This window comes from Rhinoraja longicauda, chromosome 6 (assembly GCF_053455715.1).
Source record: "Rhinoraja longicauda isolate Sanriku21f chromosome 6, sRhiLon1.1, whole genome shotgun sequence".
NCBI classification, from domain to species: domain Eukaryota; kingdom Metazoa; phylum Chordata; class Chondrichthyes; order Rajiformes; family Arhynchobatidae; genus Rhinoraja; species Rhinoraja longicauda.
The window spans coordinates 77,635,349-77,653,373 of record NC_135958.1 but is presented as its reverse complement, the minus strand read 5'-3'; the positions used below and the strand labels follow the sequence as shown (position 1 = coordinate 77,653,373).

Sequence of the window (18,025 nt, the reverse complement as noted above, 5' to 3'; positions counted from 1 at the left end):
TGGCTACAGTAAAGATTGTGAACTGTCCCTAGTGTGTAGGATGGTGCCAGTGTACGGGGCTCACTGATCGGCGCAGATTCTGTGGGCCGAAGGGCCTGTCTGACAGTGCTGTATAACTAAACTAAACTAAATTAATTAGAAAAAGTATTAAGACAAACTATTATTGTCCCAACTATTCAGGTCCCTTATGTTGTCAAAATTAAGGGAGAACTTGTAGACATTGGGTAGCCTTTGAATTGACTGAATGTGTATAACCAAGTGTATGTGTCCTTTCCTGGGAATCTGAAAACAATAGTCTGCCCAAAATAACAGGTTTCATTAAACTGTGTAGGAAGGAACTCCAGGTACTGTTTTACACCGAAGATAGACACAAAATGCTGGAGTAACACAGAGGGACAGGCAGCATCTCTGGACAGAAGGAATGCGTGACATTTCGGGACGAGACCCTTCTTCAGACTCTGGTCCCGCTGAGTTACTCCAGCATTTTGTGTCTATCTTCGCTTCAATTAAACTGTTCAAAACAAGCTAATTAATGCTTTTATGTCTGTCGTTAAGCCATTCTCATTCAAAGACAGTGTTAAATACAAGCATATAATTTCATGGATTTCAGTAGCCATTGTATATGAGCAAACATACATTGTCAACCATGGGACCCACACGACACAACTACATGACTGGAAACACTGGGTGATCTAGCACTCCCAAATCTGGTGTAGTGTGATGAGTGGTAACCACTTCAGTTGGACGAGCTTAACTCAGACCAGGCTGGGGATTAAGTCCGAAATGCACTAAATACGGTACTGCACTACGCTGTGGGATTAAACACCAAGATACGTGGAAACACTAACAAACGCACATTGTAAAAGATTACCAATACTTATATTTCAGTTGAATGGCATGAACATTGGGAACAGACTTATTTTAACTGAGCAATTTGCACAGGAACAAATATACTCATTAAAATTATTTTTTAGTTTAATAATAATAATAATAATGCATTTTATTTATATAGCGCTTTTCATATACTCAAAGACGCTTTACAGAGATTTTGAGAACATAGGGAAATTAATAAATAGATAAATAAGTAAATAAATAAATGAACAGAGAAAGGAGACAGAAGGTGAGGTGACCTTCAGTGGTTGAAGGCAGTACTGAACAGGTGAGACTTCAGTGATGTTTTGAATGTGGTGAGTGTGGAGGAGTCTCTAACGGTTTGGGGTAGTGAGTTCCATAGGGTGGGAGCAGCGATGGAGAAAGCCCTGTCTCCCCAGGATCTGAGTTTGGTCCGGATGTGGGGGGATAGGAGATTGGCAGCGGCAGAGCGGAGGGTGCAGGTGGGAGTGTGCCTGTGGAGGAGGTCGGTCAGGTAGGATGGGGCCAGGTTATGGAGGGCTTTGTATGTTATGAGGAGGATTTTGTACTGGATTCTCTGGGGGATGGGGAGCCAGTGGAGTTTATAAAGGGCGGGGGTGATATGGTCACGGATCGAGGTGTGTGTGAGTAGACGGGCAGCGGAGTTTTGAATGTATTGAAGTTTATTGATGATTTTTGAGGGTGCGCCATAGAGGAGGCTGTTGCAGTAGTCCAGACGGGAGGTGATGAAGGCGTGGATGAGGGTTTCTGCAGCTGTGGAGGAGAGGGATGGACGGAGACGGGCAATGTTTTTGAGGTGGAAGAAGGCTGTCTTTGTGATGTGTTTGATGTGTTTGTCGAAGGAGAGGGTTTGATCAAGGATGATTCCAAGATTCCGGATGTGAGGTGAGGTGGATACTGGGAGACCATCAATGTTGAGGATGAAGTTTTGGGTGGATTTGGTGAGCGTTTTTGGACCAATGATGATGATTAGTTTAGTTTAGTTAGTTTGGGGATACAGCGCAGAAACAGGCCCTTCGGCCCACCAAGCCGACCTACGATCACACTGGCACTACCCTACACACCAGGGACAATTTCCAAATTTTACTGAAGCCAATTAACCTACAAACCTGTCTTCTTTGGAGTGCGGGAGGAAACCAGAGCTCCTGGGGAAAACCCACTTGGCCACAGTGAGAAAGTGCAAACTCCGTAGTCAGGATCGAACCCGGGTCTCCACAGCTGCGCCACCGTGCCGCCTCAAATTATTTTCTGTTGTATGAACCTTATGCAGGCAATATTGATAACATATCAAGTGGTTTAGGAAGGAATTGCAGATGCTGGTTTAAACCGTAGATACAAAAATCTGGAGTAACTCAGCGGATCAGACAGCATCTCTGGAGAAACTTTTGGATGACATTTTGGGTCGAGGCCCTTCTTCAGTCCCTTGACCCGAAACGTCACCGATTCCTTTACTCCAGAGATGCCGCCTGACCTGCTGAGTTAGTCCAGCTTTTTGTGTCTACCTTTGATAATACTGTATGTCAATGCAGGAGTCAGATACCTCATTGTTGACGAACAATCACAGCCTGTCCTTTGACATTTGAATTGGAGGGGCAACTTGTGTCACGCAACTGAGTGGCCGCAGGCAATCTAGAAAGGCTTCGATGCTCACCACAACTACATGGCAATAATTACAACAGCAAGTGAGCACATTGCCTTATTAATCAAACTCTTCTGAGTTACTGTACTTCAAAGCCCAGTACAAAGCAATGATCAAGCAAAAGATCCGATGTGTGTTGCGAGTATGAAAAACATTACTGCCCAAGACCTGATTGAAAATTAGTGAAAACCTGGAACACAGTAACCCTTCAGATATCCAGTCGAGGGTTGGCATTCAGAACAGTAATATTAAAGAACAGTTGGCATCTACAGTTATTGTACCCATCCTCCTATATCGTGCACTAATTAAGACTTTCTGAATCATCTTTCAAATTGAAAACATAAGTATTTTGGGTTTTACTTTCATTGCAAATTTCTAATTAGATTTCTGTTATTAATTATACATAATCTTTTGTATAATACAACCATTAAAAGGGAACTTAAGTTTCTTTGAAGCAATGTCAACACAATAAGATTGCTCATCATTATTAAGTACTCCAGCTGGTTTCCAGAAAAATTAATAAAAATACTTCCAAACACATCATTCACGTTTCAAGTTTCAGCTAGAATCAACATATTGAATATCAACATACGTGCTTTTTTGTAATGGACTAGAAAATGAAATGTTTGGTAAATCAAATGTTTAAATGGCAGTGAAATTATTCTCTCAAACAAGCTTGGTCCCTTACGGGTAATTTTAATAAGTAGCAATCCTCCTGAACTGTTACCAGGGGTAGCTGGGGTAGCAGGGCAAAGGCCGCGGACGCTAACAGAATTAACAAGCTCGTCAGGAAGGCTGGCTCCGTCCTGGGGGCGGAGTTGGATTCATGGGAGGTGGTCTTGGAGGGGAGGATGCTCCTCAAACTGCGGAGCATCTTGGACAGTACAGCCCACCCCCTCCGTGACACACTGGCCAACCTGAGGAGCACCTTCAGCAACAGACTGGTCCCACCAAGATGCAGCACAGAACGCCACAGGAGATCCTTTTTCCCTGTGGCGATCAAACTGTACAACTCCTTCCCCTTCTGTCTTGGGGTAGACGGACTCCCCCCCCCCCCAATCTTTGCACATCCCCCATGCTGGACTTTCCAATCGTCACTTTAATTTCATGTTTCATGTATCTTGTTGTGTTTTATGACTGTTGGCAGACCAATTTCCCTCCTGGGATAAATAAAGTTCTATCGTATCGTATCATATCGTTAAGTATTCCGTCCCGTGGTCTCCTTCCACCACTGCTTCTCCAACCCAAGATAAAAAGCCTCCCGTGTTATTCAGAGTCAACAAACTTCAAGCACAAGATCTTCCCCAAAGTCACGAATTGGAAATAAGAAATTATAGCTCAACAGCATAATACAAAGTGAGAAAAAAAAGGAAACAAGAAACATTTTAACGTAAGATGAAACACATGAAGATTACTTTACAAAAACGTTTACAGTTGACTTTCATTCAATTCCACAGCTGTAGAGTGTCAGTGGACCTACCTGGAACAACGTGACAGCTGGATCACTGAGAAGTTCTTTCGGCGGTGTTTTAACTGAAACAAAAATAGAAATCTCTGAGAATAAGGCAACTCCCAATAAAGTTCAAAAGTTATAGCAGCAGAATTAGGCCATTTGGCCCATCAGGTCTATTCATGATTGAACCATTCAATCATGGCTGATCTATCTTTCCCTCTCAACCCCATTCTCCTGCCTTCTCCCCATAACCCCTGACACCCACACTAATCAAGAATCTGTCAATCTCCGTTTTTAAAATACCAAATGACTTGGCCTCCACAGTTGTCTGTGGCAATGAATTCCACAGATTCACCACCTAAGGAAATTCCTCCTCATGTCCTTTCTAAACATACATCCTTTCATTCTGAGGCTCTGGTTATATAAATTGAAGATAGGCACAGAGTGCTGGAGTAGGTCAGTGGGTCAGGCACCATCTCTGTAGAACATGCAGAGGTGACGTGGATTTTATACTCAAGGCATTCAGTAGGCTTTCATCTCTATCAATTTCAAAATCAATTCTGAAATAAATATGATCTGATTCTAAAATTGTTACTATAGTTATGAGAATCTTTTCACTTCAGATCAACACACAAAGTGAGTTGTAAATCCCTGGATTAATCTCTAAATTCATTGTGAACTTTGTCATTTATTTTATTCTTGCATGTGATGTGGACTTCATTGGCCAGCCAGACGTTTATTAGTTACTAGACCAATTGGACCCGTTGGGCCCAAACCTCTCCTGCATTAGTATAAGAAAATAACTGCAGATGCTGGTACAAATCGAAGGTATTTATGCACAAAATGCTGGAGTAACTCAGCAGGTCAGGCAGCATCTCAGGAGAGAAGGAATGGGTGACGTTTCGGGTCGAGACCCTTCCTCAGACTGATGGTCTCTCCTGCATTAGTGCAGCACCCTCTCCTCCCCTTCCCGATTTCAATGAAACTTCTTCCATTAGCACCAAAGGGACGATGGTGAGTAAGGTGGGCCTACAATTGTCAAGCTATCGTGTACCGTTTTGGTTGTAGTTCAGGAACAAACAAACAAACAAATGAGTTTTAGTTTATAGATTTATTGACTATTTCTCTGTAATGCTGGAGGTCGAGGGTAGACCTAATAGAGGTATATAAAATGACGACAGGCCTAGACAGGGCAGAACGTCACAAACTGGAGCACTCGGGGAAAGCCCAGGCGGCCACAGGGAGAAGGTACTAACTCCGTACAGACAGCACCTGTAGTCAGGATTGTAGCTGGGTTTCTGGCGCTGTGAGGCAGCAGCTCTACCGCGGTGGCACCGTGCTGCCCCTTGTGTTTACTATGGCGTCTATGCCTTTCAACATGACTGAAATATCAGAATTTGGAATGTATGGTAAGGTAGCATGTTTTTCTGGTGAGTGGTTCTTGGACTGTAAATTTGGCCTGTCTGCAAAACAACGTGTGCTCCATTAGCCCAGGTCACCACATTTGATCTCTTCCTGCTTTAGATTCCAGTAGACAAATAAGCAAGTGACTCATTGCAGAAAAGAAACTGTTAATCGTCGCTGCTCTTCCGATGACCTGTTTCTAAACCACATTAACACAGCGAGTAACCAAAATGAGGTTAGTCTTGAAACCCACTCAATTCTAACTGGTGAAACATTCTGACCAAATAAATGGAAATGATTATAAAAGTCAGCTTCAACAGAGTGTGGCGGGCCAAGATGGGATAACATTCAGAAAATTTAAAAGACAGCTTTAAAATGGTAAATAACTTGGCTTTACGCAGATGAACCTTGGATAGACAATAAAATAACTGAAGAGCAAACTGGAATATGGTTTTACAGATAAATGTATATCCTTCAGCACCCTTTTAACCACCAACACAATAGCTTAGCTTGATAGCAAAATACGATAGTTCTAGTTAAATGGTGCGCCTGATATTTACTGTAAAATAATTTTAAGAGCATTATTCAGTTTTGTTCAGTTTAGTTTAGAATTACAGCGTGGAAACAAGCCCTTCAGCCAACTGAGTCGGCACCGACCAGCAATCCCCCCCCCCCCCCCCCGCACACTCACACTATCCTACACATACAAGGAACAATTTTACATTTATACCAAACCAATTAACCTACAAACCTGTACGTCTTTGGAGTGTGAGGAAACTGAAGATCTTGGAGAAAACCCACGCAGTCATGGGGAGAACGTACAAACTCCGTGCACACAAGCACCCGTAGTCAGGATCGAACCCGGGTCTCTGGTGTTGTAAGGCAGTAGTTTTACCGCTGCGCCACCGTGCCGCACAATTGTAAAATAATATTAGGAGCGTTATTCTATTAATATTTCCTCAACTCAATTGATTGATCTCTATTTGAGATTCACCACCACCAAAGAAAAAAATCATACTTTGAAATGATTTGGAAGAATTTGCTTTGGAGGAAAAGTTAATCGGATTTGGTTGGCATCAAGAAACGAAAATCGATGAGGATTGCCCATTCTCCCAAACAGAATCAGTGGTTTTAATCTGTGCAAACTCCATTCACCTGTAATTATTTTACTTACATAAATAAAATGAAAAATTCGGGTCTTTCAGATGGATCTTCACAAATTCCATCAGTGCCCCAACTGTTGGAAAAAAAAAGAAGTGGTTTAACAAACGGTAGCCTCAATATCTGTTTGATTTTAGAGTTAACAGCATTAGAATTACCAAATGAATTCTGAGATCAGTTTCAGTTTAGTCTATTGTCACGTGTACCGAGGTACAGTGAAAAGCTTTTGTTGCGTGCTAACTAGTCAGCAGACAGACAATACATCATTACAATCGAACCATTTACAGTGTATAGATACATGATAGCGAAGTCCGATCAAGGATAGTCCAAGAGTCACCAAGAAGGTAGATAGTAGTTCAGCATTGCTGAATAGGTTGTGGTCGGATGATTCAGTTGCCTGACAACACACAGTTCCACTTCTTGACCATATAACTAGTTTCCTCATCCTTCAGTTCTCATCCAAGACCTTTTTTCCTGGGGTCATCTTTCGCTACCTTTCCAAATGCTGACATCTCTTAAACATTTACTTATGTCTATAAGATTTTCTATCCGGTGATTTTTTTCCAACCCTTGGAAAGAGTGCAGAGAAAATGTACGAGGATGTTGCCAAATGAATAGAAATAGGAATCCTTTATTGTCACATGTGACTAGGCACAGTGAGATTCTTTGCTTGCATGCACTATGTGTACAAATAGCAGCCACCTAGGCCGCTGACAAAGTTCAAAGCACGCCGGCTCCCTCTTTTGTCCCCCCCTCCCAGTAGTTCCCCCAAGCTGGGGCCCCATTGTCCTTTGCCCCTTCCTGCCTTCCGCCTATTGTCCATTGTTCTCCCCCCACCTCCCTCACGACGGTCCCCCCACGCCAGGTCCTTCATTGTTCTTCCCCTTTCCCCTCAAGGTGGTCCTCCATGCTCTCATCAACCGTCGACCATGGGTCGACCCACGAGGCATCGCCGCCACCGCCGCGAGGCTTCACCACCGCCGAGGCCACATCGTCGCGAGGCTTCACCACCACCGAGGCCCCATGGCCGCGAGGCTTCACCACCACCGAGGCCCCATCGTCGCGAGGCTTCACCACCACCGAGGCCCCATCATCACGAGGCTTCACCACCACCGAGGCCCCATCATCACCAGGCTTCACCACCGCCGAGGCCCCATCGTCGCGAGGCTTCACCACCGTCGACGCCCCACTTCACGCCTCTGGTGGTGCTGACCCGGGCCCCAGCTTGCGGGCTCCGTCGGCCGCTTTCCCCCTCCCCGGGCTTCTACCCGCGAGGCCTCGGCCAGGCCCCGACCCGGGTTTCTACGCGGCGATCCGGGAGGCATCGAGACCGCGGCGCCTCGATAAAGGCTCGATGGTTCCGTTGATATCAGGCAACGGAACCATCTTACCACAACCAGAGAGTAGTCCTGAACTTCTATCTTTGATTATACTTTACTGGCTTTGTCTGCACTAAGTGCTATTCACATTATTCCCTTCATCCTGTATCTGTATACTGCGGATGGCTGGATTGTAATCATGTTCTGTCTTTCCACTGACTGGTTAGCACACAACAAAAGCTTTTCACTGTACCTCGGTACACGTGAAAATAAAATAAACTGCAGAATGCTCCATCTGTTTACGGCAAGAATCGATCAAAGTATGACAAAACTTATGACAACTATTTTGGTACATAAGGTTGGCGCAGTGATAGAGTTGCTGCCTGACAGTGCCAGAAACCCAGGTTCGATCCTGACTACGGGTGCTGTCTGTATAGAATTTGTACATTCTCCCCGTGACCTGCATGGCTTTTCTCCGGGATCTCCGGTTTCCTCCCACATTCCAACAGAAGTACAGGTTTGTAGGCTTATTGGTTGGTAAAATTGTAAATTGTTTCTAGTGTGTGTTGGACAGTGTTAGTTTACGGGGATCACGGGTCAGCACGGACTCAGTGGGCCGAAGAGCCTGTTTCCATGCTGCATCTCTAAACTAAACAACACTGTAAGAACATCAGCATTGCTCAGTGGCAGCTTTATAAACCGAGTTAGAAAGTTAGGCTTTAAGCTGCACTCTCACCATTTCCACACAGTTTACCTGAAACTCTGCAGCATTCTGCAGATCTGTCACCTACATGACGGTCACGGTGGCGCAGCGGTAGAGTTGCTGCCTTACAGCGCTTGCAGCGCCGGAGACCCGGGTTTGATCCCGACCACGGGTGCTGTCTGTACGGAGTTTGAACGTTCTCCCCATGACCACATGGGCTTTTCCCTAGAACTTCAATTTCCTCCCACACTCCAGAGACGTGCAGGTTTGTAAGTTAATTGGCTTGGTGTATGTGTAAATTGTCCCTAGTGTGTGTAGGATAGTGTTAATGTGTGGAGATTGCTGGTTGGTGTGGTCTCGGTGGGCCGAAGGGCCTGTCTAAACTAAACTAAACTAGACTACTTCACGAGTCATAAAATTAAGACACAATCTCCTCTACAGGTGACCTTCCCCTTTGGAAAATCGGCTCTAAGAATTAGCCAATGTTTCAAACTATGTGTCAGCAATAAAATAATTTTGGCCTTGGATGTTTGGGCATGAGAGACATCTGCTCTGCATTTCCAGACTGGCACTAAGTACGATCGTGAGAAGGGCTACAGTGGGAGAAGCATTGGCTTTTGGCTCCAGCAGACTTAAGACAGACTTAGACGTCTCAGGCAGATGTGGCGCAATGCAACGAGTGAACGGTTTCTGGCCCAACATCCCTGCTTCATCATCCAAGTTGTTTAGTTTAAAGATACAGCGCGGAAACAGGCCCCTCGGCCCACGCCGACCATTGATCCCCGCACACCAGCGCTATCCGTACACGCTATGGACAACTTGCAATTTTATCAAAGTCAATTAGCCTACAAACCTGCATGTCTTTGGAGTGTGGGAGGAAACCAGAGCACCCGGAGAATTCCCACCTGGTCACGGGGAGAACGTACAAACTCCGTACAAACAGCACCCCTAGTCAGAATCGAACCCAGGTCTCTGACGCTGTGAGGCAGCAACTCCACCGCTGTGCCACCGTGACGCCCCTGTTGACTTCTCCAGCTACTATCAGCTGGACTCTGCGGTGTACAAAATGGCTGCCGCCTTCCTCGCATTATAAATATGTGTATCCCCCAAACTAGTTATGAGGCGTAGGAAAAAAAACTGCAGATGCTGGTTAAAATCGATGGTAGACACAAAATGCTGGAGTAACTAAGCGGGTCAGGCAGCATCTAGGGAGAGAAGGAATGGGTGACGTTTCGGAAACGTTACCCATTCCTTCTCTCCCGAGATGCTGCCTGACCCGCTGAGTTACTCCAACATTTTGTGTCTACCTAGTTATGAGATAGAGATAACTAGGTTGTGTCACAATAAAAGATAACAATAACTAGGTTGTGTCTACCTAGTTAACGTGTCTACCTAGTTACATCTTCAACAGTGAAGGTACAATGCAAATGCATGCTTTCTCTGAACTATTCTCCCTTCATGATGCACCTTTCAACTTTAACTCACTAATATCAATGAATGCTATTTTAAAGTTTGAAAAAAAAAAGTAATTTAACCACCGTTGCTTCAAGCTTCAACGTATAATGTGGCGTTTATCTCACTGTATTTCCAACGAACTGGTGGTATGTAATGTTTGAATTCTGCATTAAAAATGCAACTGGAGAAGAGAAACATCTGAGGAATTTTTAACAACCATTACTGGAAGTCTCTAATAAAACCCATCCAATACAACAAGAGAGGGAGAGACTTCAAAGGCAAGTGGAAATTCACCTCAAGTCTGACCCTGCACTTAACCATTTACATGCTTCACAACTTCCATAGTTGACACATTTTCATTCACGTTATATCATGATGTGTATACTTATATTGGCAACTCTGCAGCTGCAAAAAATCATTCATAACATATTTTTAGAATATGTTTGAAAATTAAACTTAAATATACCCTGTGTATTGTTACTGTAGCATCCAAAGGGCTCCTTTGCCATCGCTGTTTGCTGACAAACGCACGGTTTGGTACAGTATTTACCCTTTTCTTTCAAGGGAGAAATTCCTGTCATTCTTCCTGAAACACGACTGCAGGCCTCAGCACACAGAAACGCTGTTCTTGTCGCAACTTCAGAGAGCTCAACATGTACGTACACGATGTAGAAATGAAATATTTCATTCAAATTTCCATATCAAAACAAAACCTCATTAGACATTGCTGGCAAAAAAAAATTCCTTCCCAACACGAAAACGCTGCTGTTAGTGTTCAGCGCATTTTATGGCAGGCACCAATTACAATTGGACGTCTCTTGTGAACATGCAAAGTTGCTGCCTTGAAGAGGTCTGCTGTATGATTTTACCTGGTTGTATGGTATGCAAAACAAAGCATTCCACTGTACCTACGTACACGTGACAATAAAGTATAATTGGATCACTGATTTGTAACAGCCTCTCAGTTCAGGGGCAAATAGGGATGGACAATTAACATAGCTAGTCATGTTTCTATCCTATAAATGAAAAATCAAGCAAACAATGCCCTCGATACAAAGTTTGGTGTCGGATTTGATTTGGATCTGAAGCTACGACAAGGTGTCTTGACATGGCACCATTTTTTTCCCCCCAATTCTCAGTTCTCAGTTTAGCTTATTGTGAAAAGCTTTTGTTGCCTGCTATCCAGCCAGCGGAAAGATAATATGATTACAATCAAGCCATTCGCAGTGTACAGATACGTGATAAGGGAATAACCTTTCGTGCAAGGTAAAGCCGTGCCTCGAGACGGCAACAGAATAGACAGCAGATTGAAGTATTCTTCCCAAGTGCTGACACGGGCATGCATCGTAACCAAACTACAGCAGGAGCAAATAATCAGAACTAATAACTCACCTGTTTCAAGAGGTCTGAAGAAACCCTGTAGGACGTGTCTGTCAGGGAACTGCACTCTTAGAACAACCTACCAGTTCAAAGATGAAAAAAAAAAGAAATCAAAGTAAAGATGATTTATTGAGCCACATGAAAGGAAACAAAAACCATTTGAGTTACATTGCGGCACATTTCTGCGAGCTTTTGATCCAAGTCACTATCTTTATGTTTTCAAGTGTTTTCGGTGCAAGTCCCATGCAGCTCTTTATATGTGAATAAACTGATGCCGTTAGATTTGTCATTCTTTTCAAAACAACTGATCAAGTTTGATCCTGCTTTCAATTGGGGAAGAACCCCAGATAATTCTCCTGACCCGATTGAGGGCACTGTTTTGAACTCGGCTGACAAAGGGGACATTTCAAAGCAGTTTGGCTGCTTCATGTCACATAGGCAAGGACAATGCAATTCCTGCTGACTTTTGTAACTTTAAGTAGTGGCCGATGTGCGCTGTCAAAGTCAACGAATGCATTGTGGCTGTGGGGACATTACAGTGAGAGAAAATATCAGAAAAACTGAGGCGGCATGGTGGCGCAGCGGTATGGTGGCGCAGCGGTAGAGTTGCTGCCTTACAGTGCCAGAGACCCGGGTTCCATCCTGACTACATATGTGCTGTATGTACGGAGTTTGCACGTTCTTCTCCCGTGACCACGTGGGTTTTCCCTGGATTCACCGGTTTCCTCCCACACTCCAAAGACGCACAGGTTTGTAGGTGAATTGGCTTCGGTAAAGCTTGTAAATTGTCCCTAGAGTGTAGGACACTGCTAGTGTATGGGAATCGTTGGTCGGCGCAGACCCGATGGGCCGAAGGGCCTGTTTCTGTGCTTTATCTCTAACCTAAACTGATTAAGGAAATATTTGTCATAACACAATGAACATTCTCCCTTTCTGCACAAATGAATGACTTACACAGTTTGCTGTCTTTTATCCACACACACACACACGCACACACGGGTGACTCCTGGTGTGATGATAGCCTAATATCGCCACGCTTTTAACTTTTAACAAATATAAATTTTGTTTTGGAAGCAATATTTGAAACACCATCAACAACCATGTCCATTTGCAATTTTTACATTAAATTATTTTCCTGAAATTATTTAATTTTGTCAAATTATTTGAGTGCGGTGATTTTTTTTCTTAAGGGTAAAACATGTTTTCCAAATATGATTAGTCGCAGTGGCTTATCCACAACCTTCAGCGGAAAACTTCAAAGTAATTTAGCAAAGGATCTGGACTATCAGTGGAACATTACAACCGATACCATTTCAATCTGGCCTAAAGCATTCCACAGTGAACATTCCCCGTAATATCAAACAGACTGGATCATACATGGTCGGCCGTGCTTAAACATAGAACCAACAACCATTTTTAACCAGATGTTTGGTTCAGTGCATTTAAAATTTCATTATGTAACCACCTTTGACAGAATGCACTCCATCCATCTATTCTGGTAACGGGAGAAAATTGTCATAATTACCCTTCAAATAACATGCATTGAAATGACTCGGATAAGTTGTTTCGCCCAACATTTTAAACACTGATTGAGCAAAGTGGCCAAGAAAGACAAAGGCTTTTGTTACGAGCAAAACTAATGAGAAAGATGGGATTACTTAAAAGTTGAAAGGGTCATGCTAGACTTGAAAGAAATAGCAAAGGCACTTCATAAATATTTTCTTCCAGTTTAACAGAGGGAAGGAAAAAGTAGCTGTAAGACAAGATAAAGTGAGATGGAACAGGCATTGCTGAAGGAAAGAAAACTGCAGATGCTGGTTTAAATCGAAGGTAGACACAAAATGCTGGAGTAACTCAGCGGGTCAGGCAGCATCTCTGGAGAGAAGGAATGGGTGACGTTTCGGGTCGAGACCCTTCTTCAGACCTCTCGACCCGAAATGTCACCCATTCCTTCTCTCCAGAGATGCTGCCTGACCCGCTGAGTTACTCCAGCATTTTGTGTCTACCAGGTATTGCTGAAAATAGATTTCCCTATACATTCGGCTTATGGATATGTCATTCAGACGGAAAGGTAGTGTATATTGCAACATATTGGCGGCACGGTGGCGCAGCGGTAGAGTTGCTGCCTTACAGCAAATGCAGCGCCGGAGACTCAGGTTCGATCCTGACTACAGGCGCCATCTGTACGGAGTTTGTACGTTCTCCCCGTGACCTGCGTGGGTTTTCTCCGAGATCTTCGTTTCCTCCCACACTCCAAAGACGTACAGGTATATAGGTTAATTAGCTGGGCAAATGTAAAAAATTGTCCCTAGTGGGTGTAGGATAGTGTTAGTGTGCGGGGATCGCTGGGCGGCACAGACCCGGTGGGCCGAAGGGCCTGTTTCTGCGCTGTATCTCTAAATCTAAATCTAAAAATATTTGGAAGGGTTTCTTAATAGACTGACGCTGGACAATGAGGCTGTGCAATTTGACATTAGGATCAAGAAGCTTTTCAAGTTGTGCCAAGGAGGTTAGTTATCAATCCATATTAAATGCGTGATATAACAGGTCCGCCACTCATTTTCCAGCAACTGGTGGTCCTTTAAGCCGGACAAAAATACAATAGTGCACTTGAATCCACACTGGAAGACCCCCGAAAATGTGGTGCCCCAGCCGGGTGAGGCGGCCGAACTCGACCTCTTCGGGACTTCCACGCCGATCAAATTTGCTGCCTCTGAAACTCGGGGAAGGCTTGACTGTGGTGATAGTCTACTGAGTCATTCATTTATTTACGGAGTGTTGCTGTATTTAGCAAAATAAACAATAATTCCCTTTTAAAAACGAACTCCACATTAATGGTTGTTATTTACAATGGTTGTGATCCTTCGGGGGAAACAGGATGTTCACCAACCTTGGGATAGCGTGCTGTCTTTTCTTTCATTTGAGAATCTCTCATGGATTTTGTCATCAATGCAGCCTCTTCAAAAAACTGCCTAAGCACAAAAAAAATGAAAATCTTAATAAGTGTTATTTTTTTAATCTTTACTTTCTGGTATCCCCCTGCTGGGTTAAGGCAGCACAAAAAGACGATTTAAATCATTTTTTATTTAATTGTTTTGTTTTATATAAAACAATGTTTGTTAACGGGAGAAAATTGTCTTAATTACCCCTCAAATAACATGTATTGAAATGACTTGGATAAGTTGACTCGTCCAACATCGTCCAGATGTCAACTTCTCTACATCGGCCAGACCAAACGCAGGTTCGGCGATCGTTTCGCTCAACATCTTCGCTCAGTCCGCCTTAACCAACCTGATCTCCTGGTGACTGAGCACTTCAACTCCCCCTCCCACTCCCAGTCTGACCTTTCTGTTATGGGCCTCCTCCAGTGCTATAGTGAGGCCCACCGGAAATTGAAGGAACAGCACCTCGTATTTCGCTTGGGCAGCTTGCAGCCCAGCGGTATGAACATTAACTTCTCTAACTTTAGATAGTTCCTCTGTCCCTCTCTTCCCCTCCCCCTTACCAGTTCTCCCACTGTCTTCCTGTCTCCACCTATATCCTTGCTTTGTCCCGCCCCCCCCGATATCAGTCTGAAGAAGGGTCTCGACCCAAACGTCACCTATTCCTTTTCTCCAGAGATGCTGCCTGACCCGCGGAGATACTCCAGATGTCTGTGTCTCTTTGGTATAAACCAGCATCTGCATTTCCTTCCTATACATTTTAACAAGCTCATTTTGTCCTACCCATTCCACTTCTCTAATATGTAGTTAGATCAACAAAATGATTTCTATTTTTGAGGAACAGTCATGGACAATGGAGAAAATTAATTTGAAATAGCCATGCCAATTTGAGTGCATTTACATAAAAGTTAAGGTCATCATTTACTCATTCAAAAATCATACATCTATCTCAATCAATAGTTTTCAACCAACACCTCATGCTAAGAAGTGACTTTAATCTCCGTTAGTTTAGTTTTTAGTTTTAATTTTAGATACAGCGTCGATCCTGACTGCGGGTGCGGTCTGTCGGGAGCTTGCACATTCTCCCTGTGACCATGTGGGTTTTCTCTGGGTGCTCCGGTTTCCTCCCACACTCCAAAAACATGCAGGTTTGTAGCTTAATTGGCTTCTGTAAATTGTTCCTATTGTGTAGGATAGAATGAGGGTACTGGTGATCATTGGTCAACGCAGACTTGGTGGGCCGAAGGGCCCGTTTCCATGCCTGTACCTCTAAACTAAACAAAACACTTAAATTGTAAAACTCTGATTGAGCCCAAAGACCAGTCGTTGTACCATTAATAAACACGACTGTAAAGTTAACTTAAAGCATTGCCGGAGCTAATCTTTATCAGTCAGTAATGTCATGCTGCTAAAATAATGGGATGCCAGTACAAGCAATTAATCACAATCAACAAACCTGATTTCCTTTTCACAACTAATCTTCGACACACAAATTAGGAATGCTCTAAGTATTACCAATATACTAAAACTCTCATTTGTTTGTTTGTTTGTTCCTGAACTACAGCCAAAACGGTACACGATAGCGCGACACTTTTAGGCCCACCTCACTCACCGTCGTCCCTTTGGTGCTAATGGAAGAGGTTTCATTGAAATCGGTGTTATATTTTTTAAGTTATTCACATTTTAAAGTTTAAATCTATCTCCTAGGGAGGGAGGGAGGGGGAGGAGAGAGAGAGAGGAGGGTGGGGGGGGGGGTTGAGGGGGATGGAGTGCGGGGGAGGGAGGAAAGGGGAGGGTAGGGAAGGAAGGATAGAGGGGAAGGGGGGAGGGGGAGAGAGGGAGGGGCGGGAGGGCGGCAGGAGGGGGGAGTGGGGGAGGAGAGGGTGCTGCACCAATGCAGGAGAGGTTTGGGCCAAACGGGTCCACTTGGTCTAGTGGTACTTTAAAACAAGGCATCCATTAGACCCAGAGCTTCCTTGGAGTGAATTACAGATATAACTGAAAGTTTAGGATATTTAGAGTCGTAGTGCGGAAACCTGCCCATTCGGCCCACTGAGTCCCTGCTGAGTCAACGATCCCCAAGCACTAACACTATCCTACACATGAGGACAATATACAATTTTTACCGAAGCCAATTAACCTACAAACCGGTACGCCTTTGGAGTGTGGAGGCAGACATGATGGTGGCATTTCAGAGACATTTAGATAGGCACATGGATTTGCAGGGAATAGAGAGGTATAGATCATGATCAGTTTCACTTGGCATCAAACATAGTAGACCGAAGGGCCTGTTCCTGTGCTGTACTGTTCCAGTTTAGTTTAGTTTAGTTTATTGTCATGTGTATTGAGGTACAGTGAAAAGCTTTTGTTGCTCTGCCTCAAAAGGTTACGGGTGTTCAGCGATGGAGTATATTCACGGCTTCCAAGAACCTTTGAAGGGGAGAATTGGAGAAGGTGGGAGAGTGGACAAGGTATGTGGTGAATCCTGATCACACAAAGCACAGAAGGCTGAAGGGTCTTTCTGCCCTACTTCCACTTCTCTTTCTTGTGTATTTAAACGGAATAAACATCGTTGCCCTGTAGCAAGCACTCTTTCCTGGTCCTCTTCCTGTTTAATCTTCCCCGTTTACATTGCACAACCAGAATGCAGATATTCGTGAGATTCCCCCACATGTAATTAATGCAAAATTCTGTTTACAACTGCAGTCTGGCTGGAACATTTTCCAACCTCGGGAAATGTGCAACATTAACCCCATAATGGCAACTGAGACTAAAATTCAGCAGCAAACTTTGTGTTTCTTATTGGCAGCCATCACAGGTTCAAGCCCAGCACCTTTCCAAAGGCTACAACAGTGGCTACGAAATGATGTGCAGGAAGGAACTGCAGGCGCTGGTTTACACCGAAGATAGACACAGAAAACGGAGTAACTCAGTGGGTCAGGCAGTGTCCCTGGAGAGAAGGAAGAGGTGATGTTTCGGGTCGAGAACCTTCTCAAAGAAATGGTATCTGCCTTCAATCCCCTCAGGATCAGCAGAGAATATAATCGTAAACATTACTTACACAATAAAACCAGAATCATTCAAGGGAGTGGTGGGCCAGTCTATTTTTTTGTTTCCTAGTGAAGAAAGTTTTATTTGACACGAAAGGAATTAAGCAAACCGTATAGAGCTCTTAATGATAGCGGAGTCAGGGGGTATGGGGAGAGGGCAGGAACGGGGTACTGATTGTGAATGATCAGCCATGATCACATTGAATGGCGGTGCTGGCTCGAAGGGCCGAATGGCCTACTCCTGCACCTATTGTCTATTGTGTCAAACATTCATTGCTTCACTAGCGGGATTCCTTCCTGATTACGTGAGTATTTGAGAGAGATTATCTAATGGGCTTTTTATTTTTACATAAAATACAGTTCCTCTGCCTTACGCAACATAGTGATAAAATACGAGGCAAGCAAAGAAAATATTACCTTTCGCTTTTCAGTTGAGCAAAACGTTTTCTAACATCATCTACTGTAACTTGAAAGAACTCATCGGGTAGCTCTTCAAGTTCAGGACCTTCTTGCACGTGGTGGTTTTTCATATCCAAATGGTAAACAAGTGCCTCTCTGTCAACAGGCTCGAGATAGAAAAGAAATAAGTTGTTAGTACATAAACATTTTTACTTCAGTCAAATCCTAGCTAAAACGGAACAATCCC

The 18,025-nt window shown here is 43.9% G+C and overlaps 1 protein-coding gene across 2 annotated transcripts in view; it reads right to left on the bottom strand.

Moving 5' to 3' along the window:
- Window positions 1–18,025, bottom strand: part of aspscr1 (ASPSCR1 tether for SLC2A4, UBX domain containing) — a 175,065-nt gene that overhangs the window by 66,864 nt on the left and 90,176 nt on the right. For both annotated transcript variants that reach the window (XM_078401392.1, XM_078401391.1), the window contains exons 9-13: window positions 17,797–17,945; window positions 14,278–14,359; window positions 11,400–11,466; window positions 6,544–6,606; window positions 3,993–4,045 (exon numbers count right to left, since the gene is read on the bottom strand). In XM_078401392.1, the coding sequence (XP_078257518.1) occupies window positions 3,993–4,045; window positions 6,544–6,606; window positions 11,400–11,466; window positions 14,278–14,359; window positions 17,797–17,945 (414 nt within the window). The remainder of the gene's footprint in view (window positions 1–3,992; window positions 4,046–6,543; window positions 6,607–11,399; window positions 11,467–14,277; window positions 14,360–17,796; window positions 17,946–18,025) is intronic.